The sequence below is a fragment of the Urocitellus parryii genome, chromosome 6 (assembly GCF_045843805.1).
Source record: "Urocitellus parryii isolate mUroPar1 chromosome 6, mUroPar1.hap1, whole genome shotgun sequence".
Taxonomy (NCBI): Eukaryota; Metazoa; Chordata; class Mammalia; order Rodentia; family Sciuridae; genus Urocitellus; species Urocitellus parryii.
In genome coordinates this window covers 179,244,901-179,263,344 of record NC_135536.1, presented here as the reverse complement: position 1 = coordinate 179,263,344, position 18,444 = coordinate 179,244,901, and the positions used below count along the sequence as shown (strand labels likewise).

The 18,444-nt window shown below is 41.3% G+C and overlaps 1 protein-coding gene and 1 pseudogene across 1 annotated transcript in view; one reads left to right on the top strand and one right to left on the bottom strand.

The window, feature by feature from the left end:
* The window catches only part of Ctnnbl1 (catenin beta like 1), a 155,013-nt gene that overhangs the window by 58,873 nt on the left and 77,696 nt on the right, over positions 1 to 18,444 (bottom strand). The window contains exon 11 of the mRNA XM_026383174.2: positions 1,070 to 1,251. Coding sequence (XP_026238959.2) covers positions 1,070 to 1,251 — 182 coding nt within the window. The remainder of the gene's footprint in view (positions 1 to 1,069; positions 1,252 to 18,444) is intronic.
* Positions 9,283 to 11,241, top strand: LOC113178884 (ubiquitin-ribosomal protein eS31 fusion protein pseudogene; annotated as a pseudogene).

Sequence of the window (18,444 nt, the reverse complement as noted above, 5' to 3'; positions counted from 1 at the left end):
AGTCTCCACCTGATCTCACTCTGCCCGTTCCTCCCTGTCCCTGCCAGACTTTCCGCTCTCTGGAGATCTATCATAGAGGACAGCACTAGAGGTGATCTCTGAAGACAGGCCACACTAGTTTCCCTTTAGCTACTCCAAGATGGCGGAGACAAAACACAGTAATTTGAGTAGACAAAGACAAGAGCTCTCAAACTTTTATCCAGGAGGGTAAAGAATGAAAAAGATACTAGATACATATGAAAAAGATACTAGATACTGACACACGGCTCACCCAACCTCGCGACCAATGTTGCTTCTGACAACCAAGCTCCCGAGCTGGGTGCATTCTCCTCCCACCTCACACACCACCTCTGCCCCTCCTCGCCCTTCCCACTCTTTAAAATAACCACCCAACCATGTAAATTGCCTGGTGCAAGTGTCTGCTAGCCTCTAGTGGAGCTGTCAACGCTCATAAATCCTGGCCTTCTGGATTGCACTGCGGCTTTTTACTGGGGGAGGGACGTGGCAGGCCACTAGACAGTCACAGGAAGGGACTGGCCCAGCAGTAACTACTCTGGTTACAGCATCGCAATTCATGGCAGCATTTTGCTGGGAGTGTGCACCATCAGGGAGGAGAAACATAAAAAGGGGAACCTGGGCTGTAAATAGTTTATTTCGGCAATTCCTGATGTTGGCTGAATCATACTTTAATACAGAAATACATGAAAGCACCACTCCAGAGGTGACATGTGTTGCCACCTCATTACTCTTTTCAAAAGGGTCTTCCATCAGAGAGACACCTCGCTACGAAGTGCAGTGAAGAAAACAAAGCTTCCCGCTCAGACTTATTAACAGGCCGGAAGCAACTGGAAACACCAGGATTCAAACAGCAGCCCAACGTGTGATGTGAGGGCCCGGGTCTGAGCTGCTGCTCCACGTGTGCAGAAATCGGAAGACAGAAAGGGAAAGGAGCGCTCTTCCCCTCGAGACTCTACTCCCCAAATGCCTGCAGTTTCTCAAAGTAACATCCATTTTCCCAGATCCTCATCAAGCCCAGACAAGGCCAACCCCTCCCGCCAACTCCTCCTACCTTCGTGCTCCTTCTCCGTGGTCCCCACCTTCTTGATCTTTCTGGGAGATTTCATAAAAAGAGGAAAGATGGTTCGTAAGCCAAGAATGTCAACGAACTTATGGCAATTGTCCGTGCCCTCGGGTCCGATCATGGCATGATCCAGCACTTTGAGGGCGCTGCTCCGGGAGATCTTCTTTTCACTGGAAAAGAAGAGGTTTCATGTGAGACATTTAAAGGGGAAGTTCCAATGTTAAAAAAAAAAAAAAAAAGTGTATTTATTTCAGTCTCATAAATGAGGAAAAAAGGAAAGAAAAAAACTGCCCAAAGTGAGAAAATGATTATATTATATTGAAATGGAATATTACACACTTGTTAACAATCAGGAGTCTGTAAAAGCACAAATAAATTCTAACAGTTTACAGTAAATACAAAAGGTAATATTTAAAATTTCATACAAAGCATATCCACAATTATATGGAAGGTGTGTTAAAAAGAAATAGATCATGGGCTGGGGTTGTGGCTCAGAGGTAGAGCGCTCACCTAGCATGTGTGAGGCCCTGGGTTTGATTCTCAACACCATATAACGTTAAAAAAAAAAAAAAAAAAGACATTGTGTCCACCTATAACCAAAAAAATAAATATTAAAAAAAGAAAAGAGATCAAAATTCTAAGAGAGATTATTTCAGGATGGTGGTATTACAGATGACTTATTATTCCTTTTTCTTTCTTTTTAATAGCTTTAGCAAGATATAATTCACATGCTATATGATTCTCCCATTTAAAATACACAACTCAATGGATTGCAGTCAATTCCAGATAAAGGTAACCATTATTCCAATTATAGAACATTTTCATCACCCTGAGAAGAAACCATATACCCCTTAGTTATCACACCCTGAGCGGTCCTCTCTCTAGCCCGAAGCAATCACTGATCTGCGTTCTGTCTACACAGATTCGCCTGGACATTCCCAGTAAATGACGTCATGTATTCTTGGGGCCCAGTGACTGGCTTCTTTCATTTGGCATACTACTGTCCAGGTTCATGCACGCTGTAGCACATGCGTTAGCGATTCATTCCTTTCTCTGGCTGACCACTATAGCTAACCCAGGATTTGTCTATCATCTGCTGATGGACATTTGGGTTGCTTCCTCCTTTTTGCTTTTATGAACAATGCTGATATAAATACTTGTGTACATGTTTTTATGGAGACATGTTTTCATTCCTCTTGAGCAAGTAGAAATGCTGGGACACGTGGGAACTCTGTTCAACCTTTAGAGGAACTGCCACACTGTTTTCCAAAGTGGCTGCACCGTGTACATCCCCATCAGCATCAAGTAAGGATTCTGAGTTCTCCATACTTTTCCAACACTAATCTGAATTTTTGGTTCTACTCATCCTAGTGGGTGTGAAGTGGTATCTTTTGTACTTTTCATTTGCATTTCTCTGCTAACTAATGATATCAAGCAATTTTTCATGCACTTATCAGCTACTGGTATATCTCTTTGGTATATTTTCTCTTTTCTATTTTTATTATGTTTTTTCCATAATAAACATATAATACTTTTAGAATTAGAAAAATTTAACTACTAAAAAAAAATAAAAGGGAATCCCTCCTTTGAAACCAAAGATCACAGGATAACCACCCCACCACGGGCGACTGCTCTTGCAGACACTTTTCTAAGTGCAGCCAGCTTTCCACTGCTGTGACAAAACCCTTATCAGGAGGGAAGACTCATTCAGACCTGTGGTGTCAGGTGCTTCAGTTCATGGCTGCTGGGACCCATGTTTGGGGCAGTGATGGCGCAGTCTGTCACCGCAGGGGCCCATGGAGGAGCCGCTGGCTTCCTGGCAGCCGGGGCTGGGGGCCTGACTCTCTCCCATTAGGCCCACCTCTTTTATTCTTTTGTGGGACTGGGGATTGAACTCGGGGTCTGGCACGTGCTAGGCAGATGCTCTACCACTGAGCTATGTCTCAGCTATTTTTTGTTTTTGAGTTTCATTTAGAGACAGGGTCTCATTCAGTTGGCCAGCCGGCCTTATTCTTGTGATCCTCCCCTCAGTCTTCTGAGTAACTGGGATCCGAGGCGTGGGCTGCCGTGCCCATCTAGGCCCCACCTCTTCAAGATCCACCACCTCCCAACAGGACCAGCAACAAAGCCTTTAGCATATGGGCCCTCAGAGACCGTTTAAGATCCAAGCCATATCAGGAGTATACTTTTCTACAACATTAGTTTTTTTCCTTTAACACTCTGAGGTAGAGAGGAGCAAATCAGTCATGTCCTATCTTGGTACAGATGGCAAATCAATCAACCAAGCCAATACACAATGTTTACTGAGCACTTACTCAGGATTGTGATAGATACAAGAGAAAACAAAGACATGGCTTCTGCTTAAAAAAAATTAGATCTATTTGGGGAGGCCAAATTAATGTGAAATAATCAGGGGAAAATACAAATCAACATATAATTTATCTTCCTGTATTATTCAATCTACAAATATTTACTGGCTACCTCTCCTTTGAAGATAAAAGATCTCATGCACCTTATGTTCTAACTGCAGGAGACAAAGAGAAACTAAGGTGCTTGATAGGAAATATTGTCAAGCAAATAAAATAGGGTGTATTATTAACAGTCCTACATTTCTTCTCCTTGTTCTGGATTAATCAAAACAATTCACAGATACTCACACATGACCTTTAGTTCAGTCTCTGAGTTTGAGAAAAAGAAGGCTACTAGTAAGCATGCTTTACCCAGCAGACACTAACTAGTCCAGCTGCCAGGGATTACAAGGTCCCTGTCTTTTATCAATATAAGTAATTTTCTATAACCTTAGTAATAGAAATTACATCCAAGAAGGTGAGAGGTAGAGGTGTCAAATGGCAGGTGCCTGACATTTGCACTGAATCTAAAGCATATCTGCCAGGAAGGGAAGGGACAGTGGTGACACTGGGGCAGTGGTGGATACACAGCCCGTGGTTTGGGAATTAGAGGTGGATGTGAATGGACAGAGGAAGAAGATGACTGAGGACAGGTGGCAAGAATATTGTCACCTCAGGCCTCTAGACTTGCCCCCAGGGAACCTGCTCATCCCATAGGTACTGAGAAGGTGTGAGAGGCGTCAGTGGGGGAGGCCGCAGATGGACACACTCTAGAAGGTTCACACTGGCAGCAGTGAGATGAAGGAGCTGCAGCAACCGAGTCTGGGGGAGGGAGGACAGCGAGGAGACTGTGGCAACAGTGCAAGTGAGAAATGGCAAACGGTTCTAAGTGTGGCATCTGTATAAAAAAGGTGCATTTGAGAGGAACAGAAAAATCTTAAACATCGGGAGCAGAGTAAACAACGTTCCAAATTCAGCAGGAAAGGATTTTGTGCATCAACATGAAATTCTAACAGGAAACTAGACAAATAATGTATTTGTTTTCACTGTAGCTAGACTTTTGCATCCTACTTTACAAATTTGAATTTACAAAGGTGATGACTAGGGCAGAAATTAGGAAACTGAGATACAAAATCCTCATTGTTTAGTCACTAGGAAAAGGCCTCTTGAAATGAATGACGGTCACAGCACAGGGCACCTTCAGTTACCATTCAGCATACATTGAAACCATCTCACGAACAAGACAGAATTGTTTGATATACTAAAGGCAAAGGCCTCTGGAGTAGCGCAGCCTCTCTCTTTTTTCCTGCCTAAGCAAATTCAAGAAACAAAGGATTTAAAAGTGAAACCCTTCTTCAGGTAGGCAGCATAAGACACATTTAAAGGGGGCAGTAATTGCATATTGATCACCATTTAGGCAAGCTGCATGGAGGTGAACTTTGGAATATTCATTGGGCTTAAGTTCGGGCTTTTAGCAATCAATAGCTGTTTGGCTTGACTTTCTTGGGTTGACTTTATTTGAAATATTTATTCTACAGGAGGACAAGTAGTTTATCTTAGTCTTGTCTGGGTTCATCGGGCTGTCGATCATGCCGGGACCAATGTGAACACCAATCTCAGTAAAACGGGGTGCTTGTGGGAGATGACTGGGGGTCGTCTACTGCTACCAGTCTGCTCAAGTGAGTCTTGTGACAGAGCCTTGTGACACAGGCAAAACGTTTCTTGCTGTAGTTTTAATTAGCTTATTCTTCTTTATTACACAAAAACACTTGTGCAAAGAACATGGATTCTGAGTATGATTTTCTTAGCTCATTTGTTCTATCATCAAACATTTATGACTTACCTGACAGGTGTGAGACATTATGTCAAGGATGCAGAGACAGGGCACAGCTCATTGCTTCTGGGGAGTCTGGCTCACAGGGCACTCAGACATACCGAAAACGGGCAGATGGGAAAAGCCGAGTCCCACACAGGGCCTTTATACAGAGTTGGTGGTACACGCAGGAAGGAGGGCTGGCTGTCTGCCCTCACAAAGGAGATGAGGCCTGAACTGAGCGTCAGTGGGTGTCTTCCTCAGTCAGGTGAAGAGGGAAAAGGTGCTTCAAGCAGAAGGAAGCAACTGCATGTGCAAGGATGTGAGTAGCATGGATCACTCAGGGAAGAGGTACACGAAACTGCTAGAACATGAAGAGTAGGCGAGCAGCAGCAGCAGCGCACGGAGCCTGTTGGTTCTGTGTTGAAGAACTGATCTGCCAGTGTCCTGGACAGCAGGGGCGAGGCAGCAGAAAAGGGAAACAATGCTAGAGGCGGAGAGAAAGGCAAAGTAACAACAGGCAGGGACTGAGCCAAGAAGCCTTTGGACACGGCACTGATGTCCAGCTAGGAATGAACTGTCTCAAGTCCAGGAAGGAAGTCAGCAATGGCAGAAAGTGCAGAAGAGTCATTAAATCTATGAGTTGTAATGAAGTATAAGATTACCGTGAAGAGTACAAAAAAAAAAAAAAAAAAAAAAAGAAGAAGAAAAAGAAGAAGAATGGAACCCTAGAGGAAACTTTCTGGAGGGCAAGTGGGAGAGATAAAGTCCTTTCCCTCTTGGGCCAAAGGAGCTTGAGGAATTAAAAAAAAAAATAAAGTAATAAAGTGATAGGCAATCTTTAAAGAATACTGTGAATCATAAATTAATCTTGGCATGAAATTGGATGATGGCATGAGATCATTTTTGTTTGTTTTATAATGTACATGTTAAGGTTCAGTTCCATTAAAGCTTCCAAAATAAAAGATTACAGAACTTAGGACTCATATGAATTAAGACAATGGAATCAATATGACTGTATTAATCAGTTTTCTGTCATTATAATGAAACACTTGAGGCAAGTAACTTATAAGAAGAAAGGTTTATTAGCTCATGGTTTTGGAGGTCCCAATCCATGATCAAGTAGCTCCATTTGGGGGTCTCTGGTGGAGGTGCTGATGGCAACGGTGAGAAGCATGTGGAAGAGTGAAGCCAGTTATATTCATAAGCCAGGAAGCAAGAGGAAGAGGCCAGATCCCATAATTTCTTTCAAGGGTATGCACCCAAGGACCTTCCATTAGGTCTCCTCGCCTAAGGTCCCGTCACTGCCAATCAGTGCCACCCTGAGGATCAGACCTTTAACATCCAGACCTTTGGGGTCACTCATCCAAACCAAAGCAATAATCACCGCCAATTTCATGTTACTGACATAACGCACTAAATGTTGGCTGGGGAGAGTTGCCAATCAGTCCTCACCAGGCTCTGTGAGCCCAGGCAGCACCACTCAACATAGCTCCTCCCACCAGACCTCGGGCTTGGCCACGTGACCTTCCACAGCCAACACAAAGTAAGTGCCCCACAGGCATCCTCAGAGAGAGAGCTGGAGGCTTACTGCATCATGCAGTCTCTCTGCCCGATGAGAGGCATGTCCCAAGAAGCACTGCTCCTTCAGCCTAAGTCCCCAAATAAATCAGGTGGAACACAGAGCTTCTGGTGGCAGGTGATGAATGTACCAAGAGTAAAAAATAAACATTTGTCATTGAAAGTCCTTGAGATTTGGGGGTTGTTGCTTCAAAGAAACCTGACTGATAAAATCCACGATACTGAAAAGTTGCTCAGTGTTTAAGAATAATACTTTCAGGTTAATTGCATTAGTATCCACCAGCAATGAAGAATAAGAAAATGTAGAAAAAAGTATAATATACTACTGAACTTCCACTCCAGGTTAAAATGGCAATGACAGAGACTGAATTTACATTATTCTCTCCCTTCTGGTAACAAGGCAGGGAGAAAAAATGGAGAAAGGATACAGAACAATGGTTTTCAGACACCTGACAGCAGGCAGCTGGGGACAGGGAACTCTGGGAGGGTAATGCTGCAATGGGTCCAGCTGGGCACAGCGAGAACAGGCTCAGACCAGAGGAGACAGAGATGGAGTCTGGGAGACCAATGCCGCCAGAGTTCCTAAGGCAGGGTACCGGAGTACAGAGCTGCAGAGAGGTGCGCAGGGCCTTCCCGTCCTGAGTGCGATTAGCACACACAGGTGAGGACACCAACCAGGTCTGCAGAAAGGAACCACCTGGAGGGAGAAGGGGAACAATCCCTAGAGCTTACAGAGAACCAGAAATAGTTTCTACTGTTGTGACCTGGATCTGGCATGTCCTCCCAAGGTCTCTCGTGTTGAAGGCTTAGTTCCCAATGCAACAGTGGTCAGAGGTGGGGCTTTTGGGAAGTGACTGGATCGTGAGGGCTCTGATCTCATTAGTGAAATAATCCACTGATAAATAACTTGATGGCATTAGGGAGAAGTAGTGGAAACTGCAGGAAGTAGGCAGGGCCTCTTGGAAGAAGTAGGCCACAGGGGGTGTGCCCTGAGGGCACATCTTGTCCCCGGCCCCTTCAATCTGCCCCGACCCAGCCTCAGTTTCCTGGCTGTCAAGAGGTAACAGCTTTGCTACCCTCTACTCGACCACTATGCTGTCCTCTGCCTCATTACAGGTCCAGAAACAAGGAAGCAGCCGACCATGGACTGAAACCTTTGAAGCTTGGAGCTAAAATAAATCTTTCATTTTCTAAGTTGATTTTGTCGGGTATTCTGTCCCAGCAACCAAAAGGTTAACTAATGCATAGTCCCCCTGGTTACATACAAAAATCTTAGAAATTCACAGGGCACCAGGAGGAGCCCTCAAAAAGCTCTAGTTCAGTAATGAGACAAAATTAGCCAGACTATAGATGAGTCTGATCTTGCTCAACAGAGTTGAAATGTAGGCCCCCAAAGAGACAAACTATTTCCAGGACCTTACTATCCTACAACAGAGATTTAAATATATATGTATATGTATGATTACCTAAAGAGAAAGAAAGAAAGAAACGGGGCTAACAAGGTAAAATTTACAATATTTGAATCTCAATAAATATTACCAGGGGACTCTGAAAAGCAGAACAATATGAGCCATAAAGAGGAGAAAAATCATTAGTAACAATAACAGATGACAAAATTAAAAGATGAGGACATTAAAACAATTCTTATAACTATGATTTGAATGTAAAATGGAAGTAGAGAAAATCTTCAGCACATTGACTGTGAAGATGAACGGAACCACAGGAAGGAAAAGACAACGTCTGGTAAAGAAAAAAAACACAGTGGCAATTAACTACAGGTTGCATCCCGCAGAAGGAAAAGAGTGAGTCTGACCATGCAACAACAGGCAGGAGCTGCCCAAGACGAGACTCAGAGAGAAAAAGACTGACACCCACCCTCAGGGAGCTACGGCTGGACAGCTGCAAACCGCCTAACAGACACGGAGTCCTATTTCATAATATACGATTATATGATGATTTATAAGTACATGTAGTTACAAAAGATAACTATTTTGTATGCATAAATATAAATTATATATATATATATATATATGTAATTAAAGGCCCTGTAGGCAGATGGGGACAAAGAAAATATAAGAAAAATGTCAACCCCCAAAATTTCCACCTTTGATAAAAACTATAAAGGCATCGTCTTAAGAAATTCTAAGACCCTCAACATAAGAGACATGGAGAAAACTCTACCAAGGCACATCATGATCAAACTATTCAAAACTAATGATAAAATCTTAAAAACAGAAAAAGTGGGGCGGCAAACAACACACAGAGGAACACACATAGTAGAGTTCCTGCTGAGAGCCAAGCCAGCCCAAAGGCACTCAAAGAAAACACTCTGTCAACCCACACCTTTTCAGACATGCACGAGCCGACAGGAGGCAGCACCACAGGATCTTGGAGAAAGCCACTTGGCAGAGGGGATGGAAGCCAGACAGACACCTGCACAAAGCAATGGAGAGCAGGCAATGGAAGATGTGCGGGTAACATGAAAGACTTTCTTCTTCTTTAAAAGGTAAGTGATTGCCTAAAGAGAACAAACAGTGCCCAGTAGGACGTGTAACACATGCTGGAGTGAAAGATGCAGCAACCACAGCACTAAACCAGGAGCAGGACTGGAAGTCATGTGGTGAGGCTCAGTGCTAAGTGTGTGCAGGCAGTTCTGGCGTCTCTCCACCTGCATAGGGACACCAGTCCTGCTGCAGCAGGGCCCACCCCATGGCCTCATTGAAGCTTGACCATCTCCTTGGGGCCCTGCCTCCAAATATAATCAATCACTTTGGTGGAGAGGAGTGTTAGGGCTGAAGTATATGAACGTGACAGGGCAGGGAAGAGGGCAAAGAAGAAGGGGTTGTCACGAGTAAGATGAAAACGGATGGTAAAAGACGCACCATGTTATTAAGAGAAAGCCGTGGGGTGACATTAGCATGAAACAAAGTAGACTTCTGATCAAAGGGCCTTACCAGGGATGAAAAAAGTCACTCCATACCAACAAAAGGTCAAACAGACGAGAGAACGTATCATCCAAAATATTTATGCACCTGCAATGACTTCAAAATACATGAAGTAAAAGTTGATAGAATTTATAGGAGAAGCAGAAATACCCCCAATTAGTCAGGAGTTTCAACGCCCCTCTCATAAGTAGATATAAAATCTGAACAACATGATCACCAAATGAACCTACTCAACATGTATAAAATATTCCATCCAAGCAGCACACACATAAACACGTCTACCTACCTACATTCTAGGCCAAAAAGAAGTCTTCATTAATTTAGAAGGGCTCAAATCACACCAAGTATGTTCTCTGATCACAATGGTATGGAAGCAGAAATAAAATCCTCAAATATTTGGAAACTAAACAATATACTTTTAAATAACTCAAAAGATGAAATTAAAGTAAAGTATTTCAAACTAAATAAAAATGAGAATACAACATGTCACAATGCATTAACCCAGGTAAAGTGGCAATCAGGGAAATTTATGGCAGAGAAACTGTATTAGAAAATATAAAAGCCTTCAAGTTAATAATTTCAAATTCCTGTCTTGTGAAATCAGGAAAATGAACAGAAAATTAAGCCCCAAAATCAAAAGAACATAAATAATGAAGACCAGAGCAAAACCCACAGTGATAGAAAGCAGCAAAGTGGCAGGAAACATCGAGAAACGGACACTGGTCGCCGAGGAATCAGTGAAATCCGACAGACCTCCAGCCACACTGATCAGGGGCAAAAAAGAAAAAGGCACAAATGACAAACATCAGGAATAAGAGAGAACACACCACTCCAGATTCTAAGTCACAAGCAACTTTCTGCCCTAAATGCGGCAACAGACCACCTGAACAAATTCCTTAAAAGATGTAAACGGTTCAATTTCCTCAAACAGAAAAAGATTACTGGAACAAACCAATAAATAAATTCAACTTCATCAGAATTTAAAAATTTCCAAGAATCTATTCTGGCTTTCCGATCCGCCATCTTCGGTGGGAAGACTGTTACGGGGAAGACTATTATGCTCGAGGTTGAACCTCGGACCCTATAGAAAACGTAAAGGCCAAGATCCAGGATAAGGAAGGATTCCTCCTGATCAGCAGAGACTGATCTTTGCTGGTAAGCAACTGGAAGATGGACTACAACATTCAGAAGGAGTCCACCCTTCATCTTGTGCTGAGGCTTTGTGGTGGTGCTAAGAAAAGGAAGAAGTCGTCTTACACCACTCCCAAGAAGAATAAGCCTAGGAGAAAGAAGGTTAAGTTGGCTGTCCTGAAATATTATAAGGTGGATGAAAATGGCAAAATTAGCCGCCTTCACCATGAGTGCCCTTCAGATGAATATGCTGCTGGAGTTTTTATGACCAGCCACTTTGACAGACACTATTGTGGCAAGTGTTGTCTGACTTACTGCTTCAACAAACCAGAAGACAAGTAATGTATTTGAGATAATAAAAGACATGAACTAAAAAAAAAAAAAAAAAAAAAGAATCTATTCTGAAAATGAAAAGGCAAAGCCATGAACTTAAGAGAAAATATTTGTAAAGCATTTATCTGAAGATTGTATCTACGATATGGAAAGAACCATGACAATCCAGTAATAGGATAAACAACCGCCTATCACCAAATGGACAAATGATTTGAACAGACACCACCAAAAAAGATACATGGATGACAAATTAGCACATGAAGACACCAGACACCCTTAGTCACAAGGGGAAAACAAATCCAAACCAGAAGACGATCCCTACCCACCCACAGTCACTGCTAAAATGAAAGACTGACCACACCAAGTATCAGCAAGAATGTAGAGCAACTGAATTCTGAAGCACTGTTGTGGAATTAAAAAACAGTACAATCAATTTGCAAACAGTTTGGCAAAGCCTTAGCAAGCTGACCATGTACATATCATGTGACCCAGCTGTTCAGTTCCTATTCACACAAGAGCAGTGAAAAACATGTTTGCCCAAAAGATTTGGGCATGAATATTTATTGCAGGCTTTATTCTCAGGAGCAAAAACTAGAAACTCAAATGTCCATCAAGATATGTCTGTATAGTGGAATGATATGTCTATATAGTGGAATACTACTCAGCCATGAGAAAGAAACAAACTATTGATCACAACATGGACAAATCTCAAATAATTACAGTGAATCAAATTGACCAGACCAAAGGGTGGGGGGGGGTACCATATGATTGTATATGTATAAAATTCTACAAATGCAAACTAAAATAAAATGAACAGAAAGCAAATCAATAGTTGCCTGGAGACAATGAGGCAGAGGAGAGGAGTTACAGATCACAAAGAAGCACAGGGAAACATTTTGGGTGTGATAAATACATTCATTGCCATGCTGCCAGTGAGGGTATGTACATACTGCAAAACTCATCGGATTGTACACTGCAGAGGTGTGCAACTCAACTACACTGGGATGATGAACAGCTAGCAAGTCGGTTGGAGGGCTCAGACAGGTTCTATACCATTTCCTGCCAGGTAATCTTGATTCAGTTCATCTGCCTTCTCCACCACCACAGCACTTTCCCATTTATGAAGGAGTAACATCAGCCTTGGGAGATGTTGGAAGGATTACTTTGTGCCTTTGAAGCATTTTTCGGGTTCCTAGAGAACAGGTGCAAACTACTATTATCCATCTAAGAAAGAACTGTAATCTTCAGCTTGTGGGGAAGGCAATGTTGTCGTTAGACCACAAATAAGAACTGTGCGCAGCCTGGAAACCCAGGTGACTCCTTAAAGGTCTGCACCCTTCCTCAGCTTTTGCACTTGAAACCCGGAAGAGACTAGGGGCTGGAAGACTCTGGCTCTTGAAAATCTTATAGGACCTCAAGAATAAAAACACAGAACAGTTTGGACTTTCAGATTTTCACTAGGAACAAAACTAATGTAGAACAAGTCAAAAAACTAGGGAATAAGACCACAGAGCTCTGCATGCTGGCCCATCGACCTGCCTGCTTTGTCACAACCCACAACCCAGATGTGGGCCTGCAGACTTTCTTTGCAGATGGTATGTCATTGTTTTTGATTTTTGTTTTCTTTATTAGAGAAACTTTTCTTTGGATTAAGGAAAATCTTATTGAAAAACCTTCCAGACCAGTGAAAACACTGCTGGTTCCTGGAAAGGACGTGACTGTGTGTTATTCTCTTTTGCTTTTACAGTTAATAACCAAGATGGGTTCACTGCATTTCTGCTTCACGACCCAAAGTTGCATTTGTACACATCCCTTGGGATCATGGTGGTCTCTTCTATTTCTAACTGCAACTGGGTTTTACAACAGAAGTAATAAGCTTCATGTCAACATTTTCAAGGAAACTGACAACGTAATTCTTCTGTCTCCCACAGGCTTTGCTGCTTCTTAAAGAGCCCGGAACTATTCTGATACAAGGACATACTGTTAGAAAGTGCTTTGTGGTGACAAGAAGCAGATGATTTGGGCTAAAATTAAACCTGAGATACTGGAATCTTCTATTTGCAGCAACCATCTTACCAAAGAGAGACATCTGTCACCAAGAACGTGGAAATGGCAAACCAGTCTCCACCCAGGGCACTGTTAATAGCACCATCCTCATTTCCTGCAAATTCTAAAACGGCCACCCCCCAGTAAGTATAATTTAGCCTTATTCTGTAGAGTGGAACCTCTGAATCCGATCACTTTGCTAAACTGCAAAATTAATTGTGTCTTCCCTGAATTTTATTTTCCTCTCAACCATCCCTAACTATAAAAATACCACCTGGCTCATGTTCCTATCTTAACTCTACTGCTGCTCACTGAAGACCCTCCAAACAGCTTCTCTGTCCCTTCTTAACTATCACACTGAAAGAACGAGGCCGAGCTGCCCGGCACACACACGGGCAGCGTCTTCGGCAGCGTCTTCTCCGAGGGGACTGGTTCTCGCCCTGCCCGAGAGGCTCTGACCTTCCATTCTTGCTAGGGTGATGCAAGAATGGGAAGTTCTGCTCCATGTATATAGGATATGTCAAAATACATTCTATTGTTATGGGCAACTAAAAAGAAAAAAAAAATAAAACACTAGGTTGAACAAATGAGAAATTCCTTTTTCTTGCTTTCTTTCTAAAGTTTTTCTTTCCTTTTCTTTGAGGATATGGGTGTGTGTGTTGGCAAGGCGGGCGGGGAGGGTCGGTCTATTCTCCAGGATGGCTACCTGCTGCTTTTATCACAGCATGGATTTCACTTTTAAATATCACCTCAACAATCTTTTCTTCTTCTACAAGATGTCTTCATTTGTTCTTTGGCAGAGAGAAAAACAAAGCAAAACAAAAAATGGCCTTTTCTTATTGATTCTGTCAAGCACTGCGAAATCCAGACACTCAACACAGGAATGAGAAAAAGTTACCTGACAAGTCAACTCATCCCAGGGTGGCAGTGGACAGAGGAGAAAGGCCTGGGAGATGAGGGTAGGGAGGTGCTAGTGCTCAGACCCAGAAAATAAAAGCCGAGAGGCAAGGAACCTGTGTGGGGGCCTCTGTGCGCCTTGAGTCGAAAGGTTATAAGAACTCAACACACAAAACGTACCCCTGCGATACCTATGAGGAACGAAGAGGAGAGTTTAAATACCCAAAGATTACACAGTGTGGACACCTATGCTGGCCTCTGCTCTGAACCCCCTGGGCACAGGCTAAATGGCCACACGCCCAGGACTACAGGGGCCTCCCATCCAGGCCTTCCTGAGCCTTGAGGATCAGGTTCACAACCACTTGATGGCCCTTTTTTTGCTCTTAATAAGAAAAAACAGGACTCAATATCTTCAAACAAGAGACTGAGTTCTCACCTCAAAGCTTTTAAGGAGATGTTCTTTCCTGGGCCTATCTATGGGATTTGCCAGAAATTGTATGAATCAATAATTCTAAAAAACAAAGATGTTTTTCAGATTTTTCTCATTCATCAGATTTACAGGAAGCCCAATGTGTGTATCTGTTGCTGGGCCCTGGCTCTGCTTTCAAAAGTCCTAGGGTACAGCTGGAGATCTGGACCACAGCCGTGACCTCACTGGGTGGTAAGTGTGTGGGAAAAGATGAGCAATGGCTGCTAGAATTTAACCCCCACATTGAAGACAGCTGGGGACAGAGCGGGGAGAGGTGACAGGGACAGAAGGCTGCTGAGAGACCTTTAAGGCTCAATATCCAGGGATAGTCTCCCAGAAAAAAACAATGGTGTTAAGAGAGCTAAGACAGTTTGGTTTAGAGAACAGAATGGAAAGGTATGGAAAGGGGAAAGGAGACATGGTACCATATCAAATGTTCAAAGCAAAGAAAAAAAGCAGAATTTAAAAAAAAAGTAAAGCTAATCATTAATAGAAAAAAATACGAAAAATCTACAAAGGAAAATAATGAAAAAGTGAAAAAAGAAAAGACAAAACAAAATAAAAGCTTTAATGAAACTATCAAAATAAAATAGACAGGAAGAGGGCGAACCATGGAGTCACTACAATAAAAACAAATAGGTCAAGTTCATTGCAAGACCTGAACTTGAATGCTGGACTAAAAGAGTACTTCCTCAGTTTTTCAGAAGAGTTACACATAACAAAATGACATGATAAAATAAGGACAAAATGATGAAAAGGAATAAAATAGATAAATATAAAATTATAAAAGAATCCACATACAGCAAGGAGACACATTGACAAAACATGCAAATCAAGATTAAGATAAGCAAACAGCATTATTCGCTGACTGAGCAAATTAGAACATAACGAACACAAAAAAATTAGAAAAGAAATAGTGAGAAAATCCACAATTATAGTGAGAGAAAGAACAAAATAGCTAAAAAGACAAAATCTGGCTATATTTATAAAGCTGATTTAGGAAATAATCATAGCATTTTATACCCCAGAAACAAATTTTATTCAAATGTTCAGGCTTTTTTTAAAAACTTGCCATGTACGAGGCCATTACAAATAAACAATCCCAAATTAAGAAAAGTAAACATTTGGGACCATTTTTTCTGTTACTGTAATAAGAAAAAGCAACTTGAATTTGGACATGTGTGATAAAGCTAAGCAATGTAAAGTGAAAAATTTTAACCTTAAACACTTTTTAAAAATTATTTATTTGGTCCTGGGGATTGAACCCAGGTTACTTTACTACTTTTTAATTTTGAGGCAGGGTCTCACTAAGTTGCTGAGGTTGACCTTGAACTTGGTGATCCTTCTGCCTTAGTCTATTAAGTCACTGGGATTATAGGCATCTGCTACTGCCATAGGCTGAATGTCATTATTTTCTATTTTTTTTTTAATTTTTTGGGGTACAGGGGATTAAACTCAGACACTGAACCACTGAGCCACATCTCTGGCTCAATGTTGTATTTTATTTAGAGAGGAGGTCTCACTGAGTTGCTTAGCACCTTGCTTTTGCTGAGGCTGGCTTTGAACTCACAATCCTACTGCCTCAGCCTCCTGAGCCATTGGGATTACAGGCATGCGCCCCTGCGCCTGGCTTGTTTTTGTTTTTAAAGAATAGAATTATTTTTAAGAGCATTAAGCATTTAACTCAGAAATTTAGGAAAAGGACAATACTGTAAATGAAAAGAATCTAGAAAAAATTTAAAAATTCCCAAGGATGCAAAAAATACAGAAATATACAAAAGGCTAAATCAAAATATAAACACTGTGGATCACAAGAATATGCTATTTTTATTTGCCAGCTATATTTTGACAGACACATAAACAGATTAAGAACTAGTTCTCTACAAAAATAAGACCCCTAGAAAAACAAAAAAACAACAGAAAACAATCCAATCACTTCTGAAAAGTGTGACTGAAGAGAAAAGTAGATACATTTAAATACCAAAAAAGAAAATACAAAAGGGACATAAAGTACAGAAAATCAAAAAGAATGATAATAATACAAGAAAAATTTATACTAATGAACTTGCAAATCTACAAGAAATTGAAAAATGTCTAGGAACATATAAAACAATAAATTGCCAAGAAAAATTAGAAAACTGATGAAAGAAATCAAAGACCTACATAAATGGAGAGATGTACCATGTACATGGATTGGAAAACTCACTGCAAGATGTTCATTCTCCCCCAAATGACACAGATTCAGCCCAATCCAATCAAAATCCCAGCAGGGTTTTTGTACAAAATCCCAGCAGGGTTTTTGACAGTCTGACTTTGAATTTTATAAGAAAAGGCAAAGGAACTAAGGAACTAGAATAGTTTCAACCATTTTGAAAAAGACCAAAAGTCAGAGGACTTATTCTATCAGGTATCAAAACTAAACTTTTAGCTTTATAGTCAGAATCATCAAGATAGTATGCCTCTGGCAAAAAGACACAGGGATGAAAGGAACAGAAGTGAAAGCACAGAAATAAACCCACATATATATGATAAATTGGTTTCTGACAAGAACTATAAAGACAATTTAATGGAACATGGATAGCAATTGCATTAAGTGGTTCCAGGATCAGCCATCTATATATAAAAATAAGTCATAAATAAAACCACGAACCTCATTTCATGCTTCACATCATATACAAAATTTACCTTAAAATGGATCACAGGCCTAAATGTAAAACCTAAAACTGAAAACTTCGAAAGGAAACATAGAAGACACTCTTAGATTGTGGGTTAGATGAACATAATTGATATATAATACCAAAAACTATTTATAAAAGAAAAGATTATTAATTGGACTTGAAAGTAAAACTTTTGCTCTTTAAAAGACACTGCCAAGAGGTGAGAAGGCGGTGCGGCCAATTTGGAAAGCAGTATGAAGATTCCTTGGAAAGTTGGGAATGGAACCACCATTGGACCCAGCTACTCCCTTCTCGGACTATTCCCTAAAGACCTTAAAAGAGCATACTATAGGGATACTGCTAAATCAATGTTCATAGCAGCACAATTCACAATAGCAAGACTGTGGAACCAACCTAGATGCCCTTCAATAGACGAATGGATAAAAAAAATGTGGCATTTATACAAAAGGAGTATTACTCTGCACTAAAAAATGACAAAATCATGGCATTTGCAGGGAAATGGATGGCATTAGAGCAGATTATGCTAAGTGAAGCTAGCCAATCCCTAAAAAATCCTAAATGCCAAATGTCTTCTTTGATATAAGGAGAGCAACTAAGAACAGAGCAGGGAGGAAGAGCATGAGAAGAAGATTAACATTAAACAGGGATGAGAGGTGGGAGGGAAAGGGAGAGAGAAGGGAAATTGCATGGAAATGGAAGGAGACCCTCATTGTTATACAAAATTACATACAAGAAGAAGTGAGGGGAAAGGGAAAAAAAACAAGGGAGAGAAATGAACTACAGTAGATGGGGTAGAGAGAGAAGATGGGAGGGGAGGGGAGTGGGGGATAGTAGAGGAGAGAAAGGGCAGCAGAATACAACAGACACTAGCATGGCAATATGTAAAAACGTAGATGTGTAACCGATGTGATTCTGCAATCTGTATACGGGGTAAAAATGGGAGTTCATAACCCACTTGAATCAAATGTATGAAATATGATATGTCAAGAACTAAGTGATGTTTTGAACAACTAATAATAAAAAAAAAGGAAAGAAAAAAATAAATAAATGCGTAAAGATGCAAAAACTTCAAAAAAGAAGAAAAAAAAAAGAGGTGAGAAGGCAAGCCTCAGACGAGGAGGA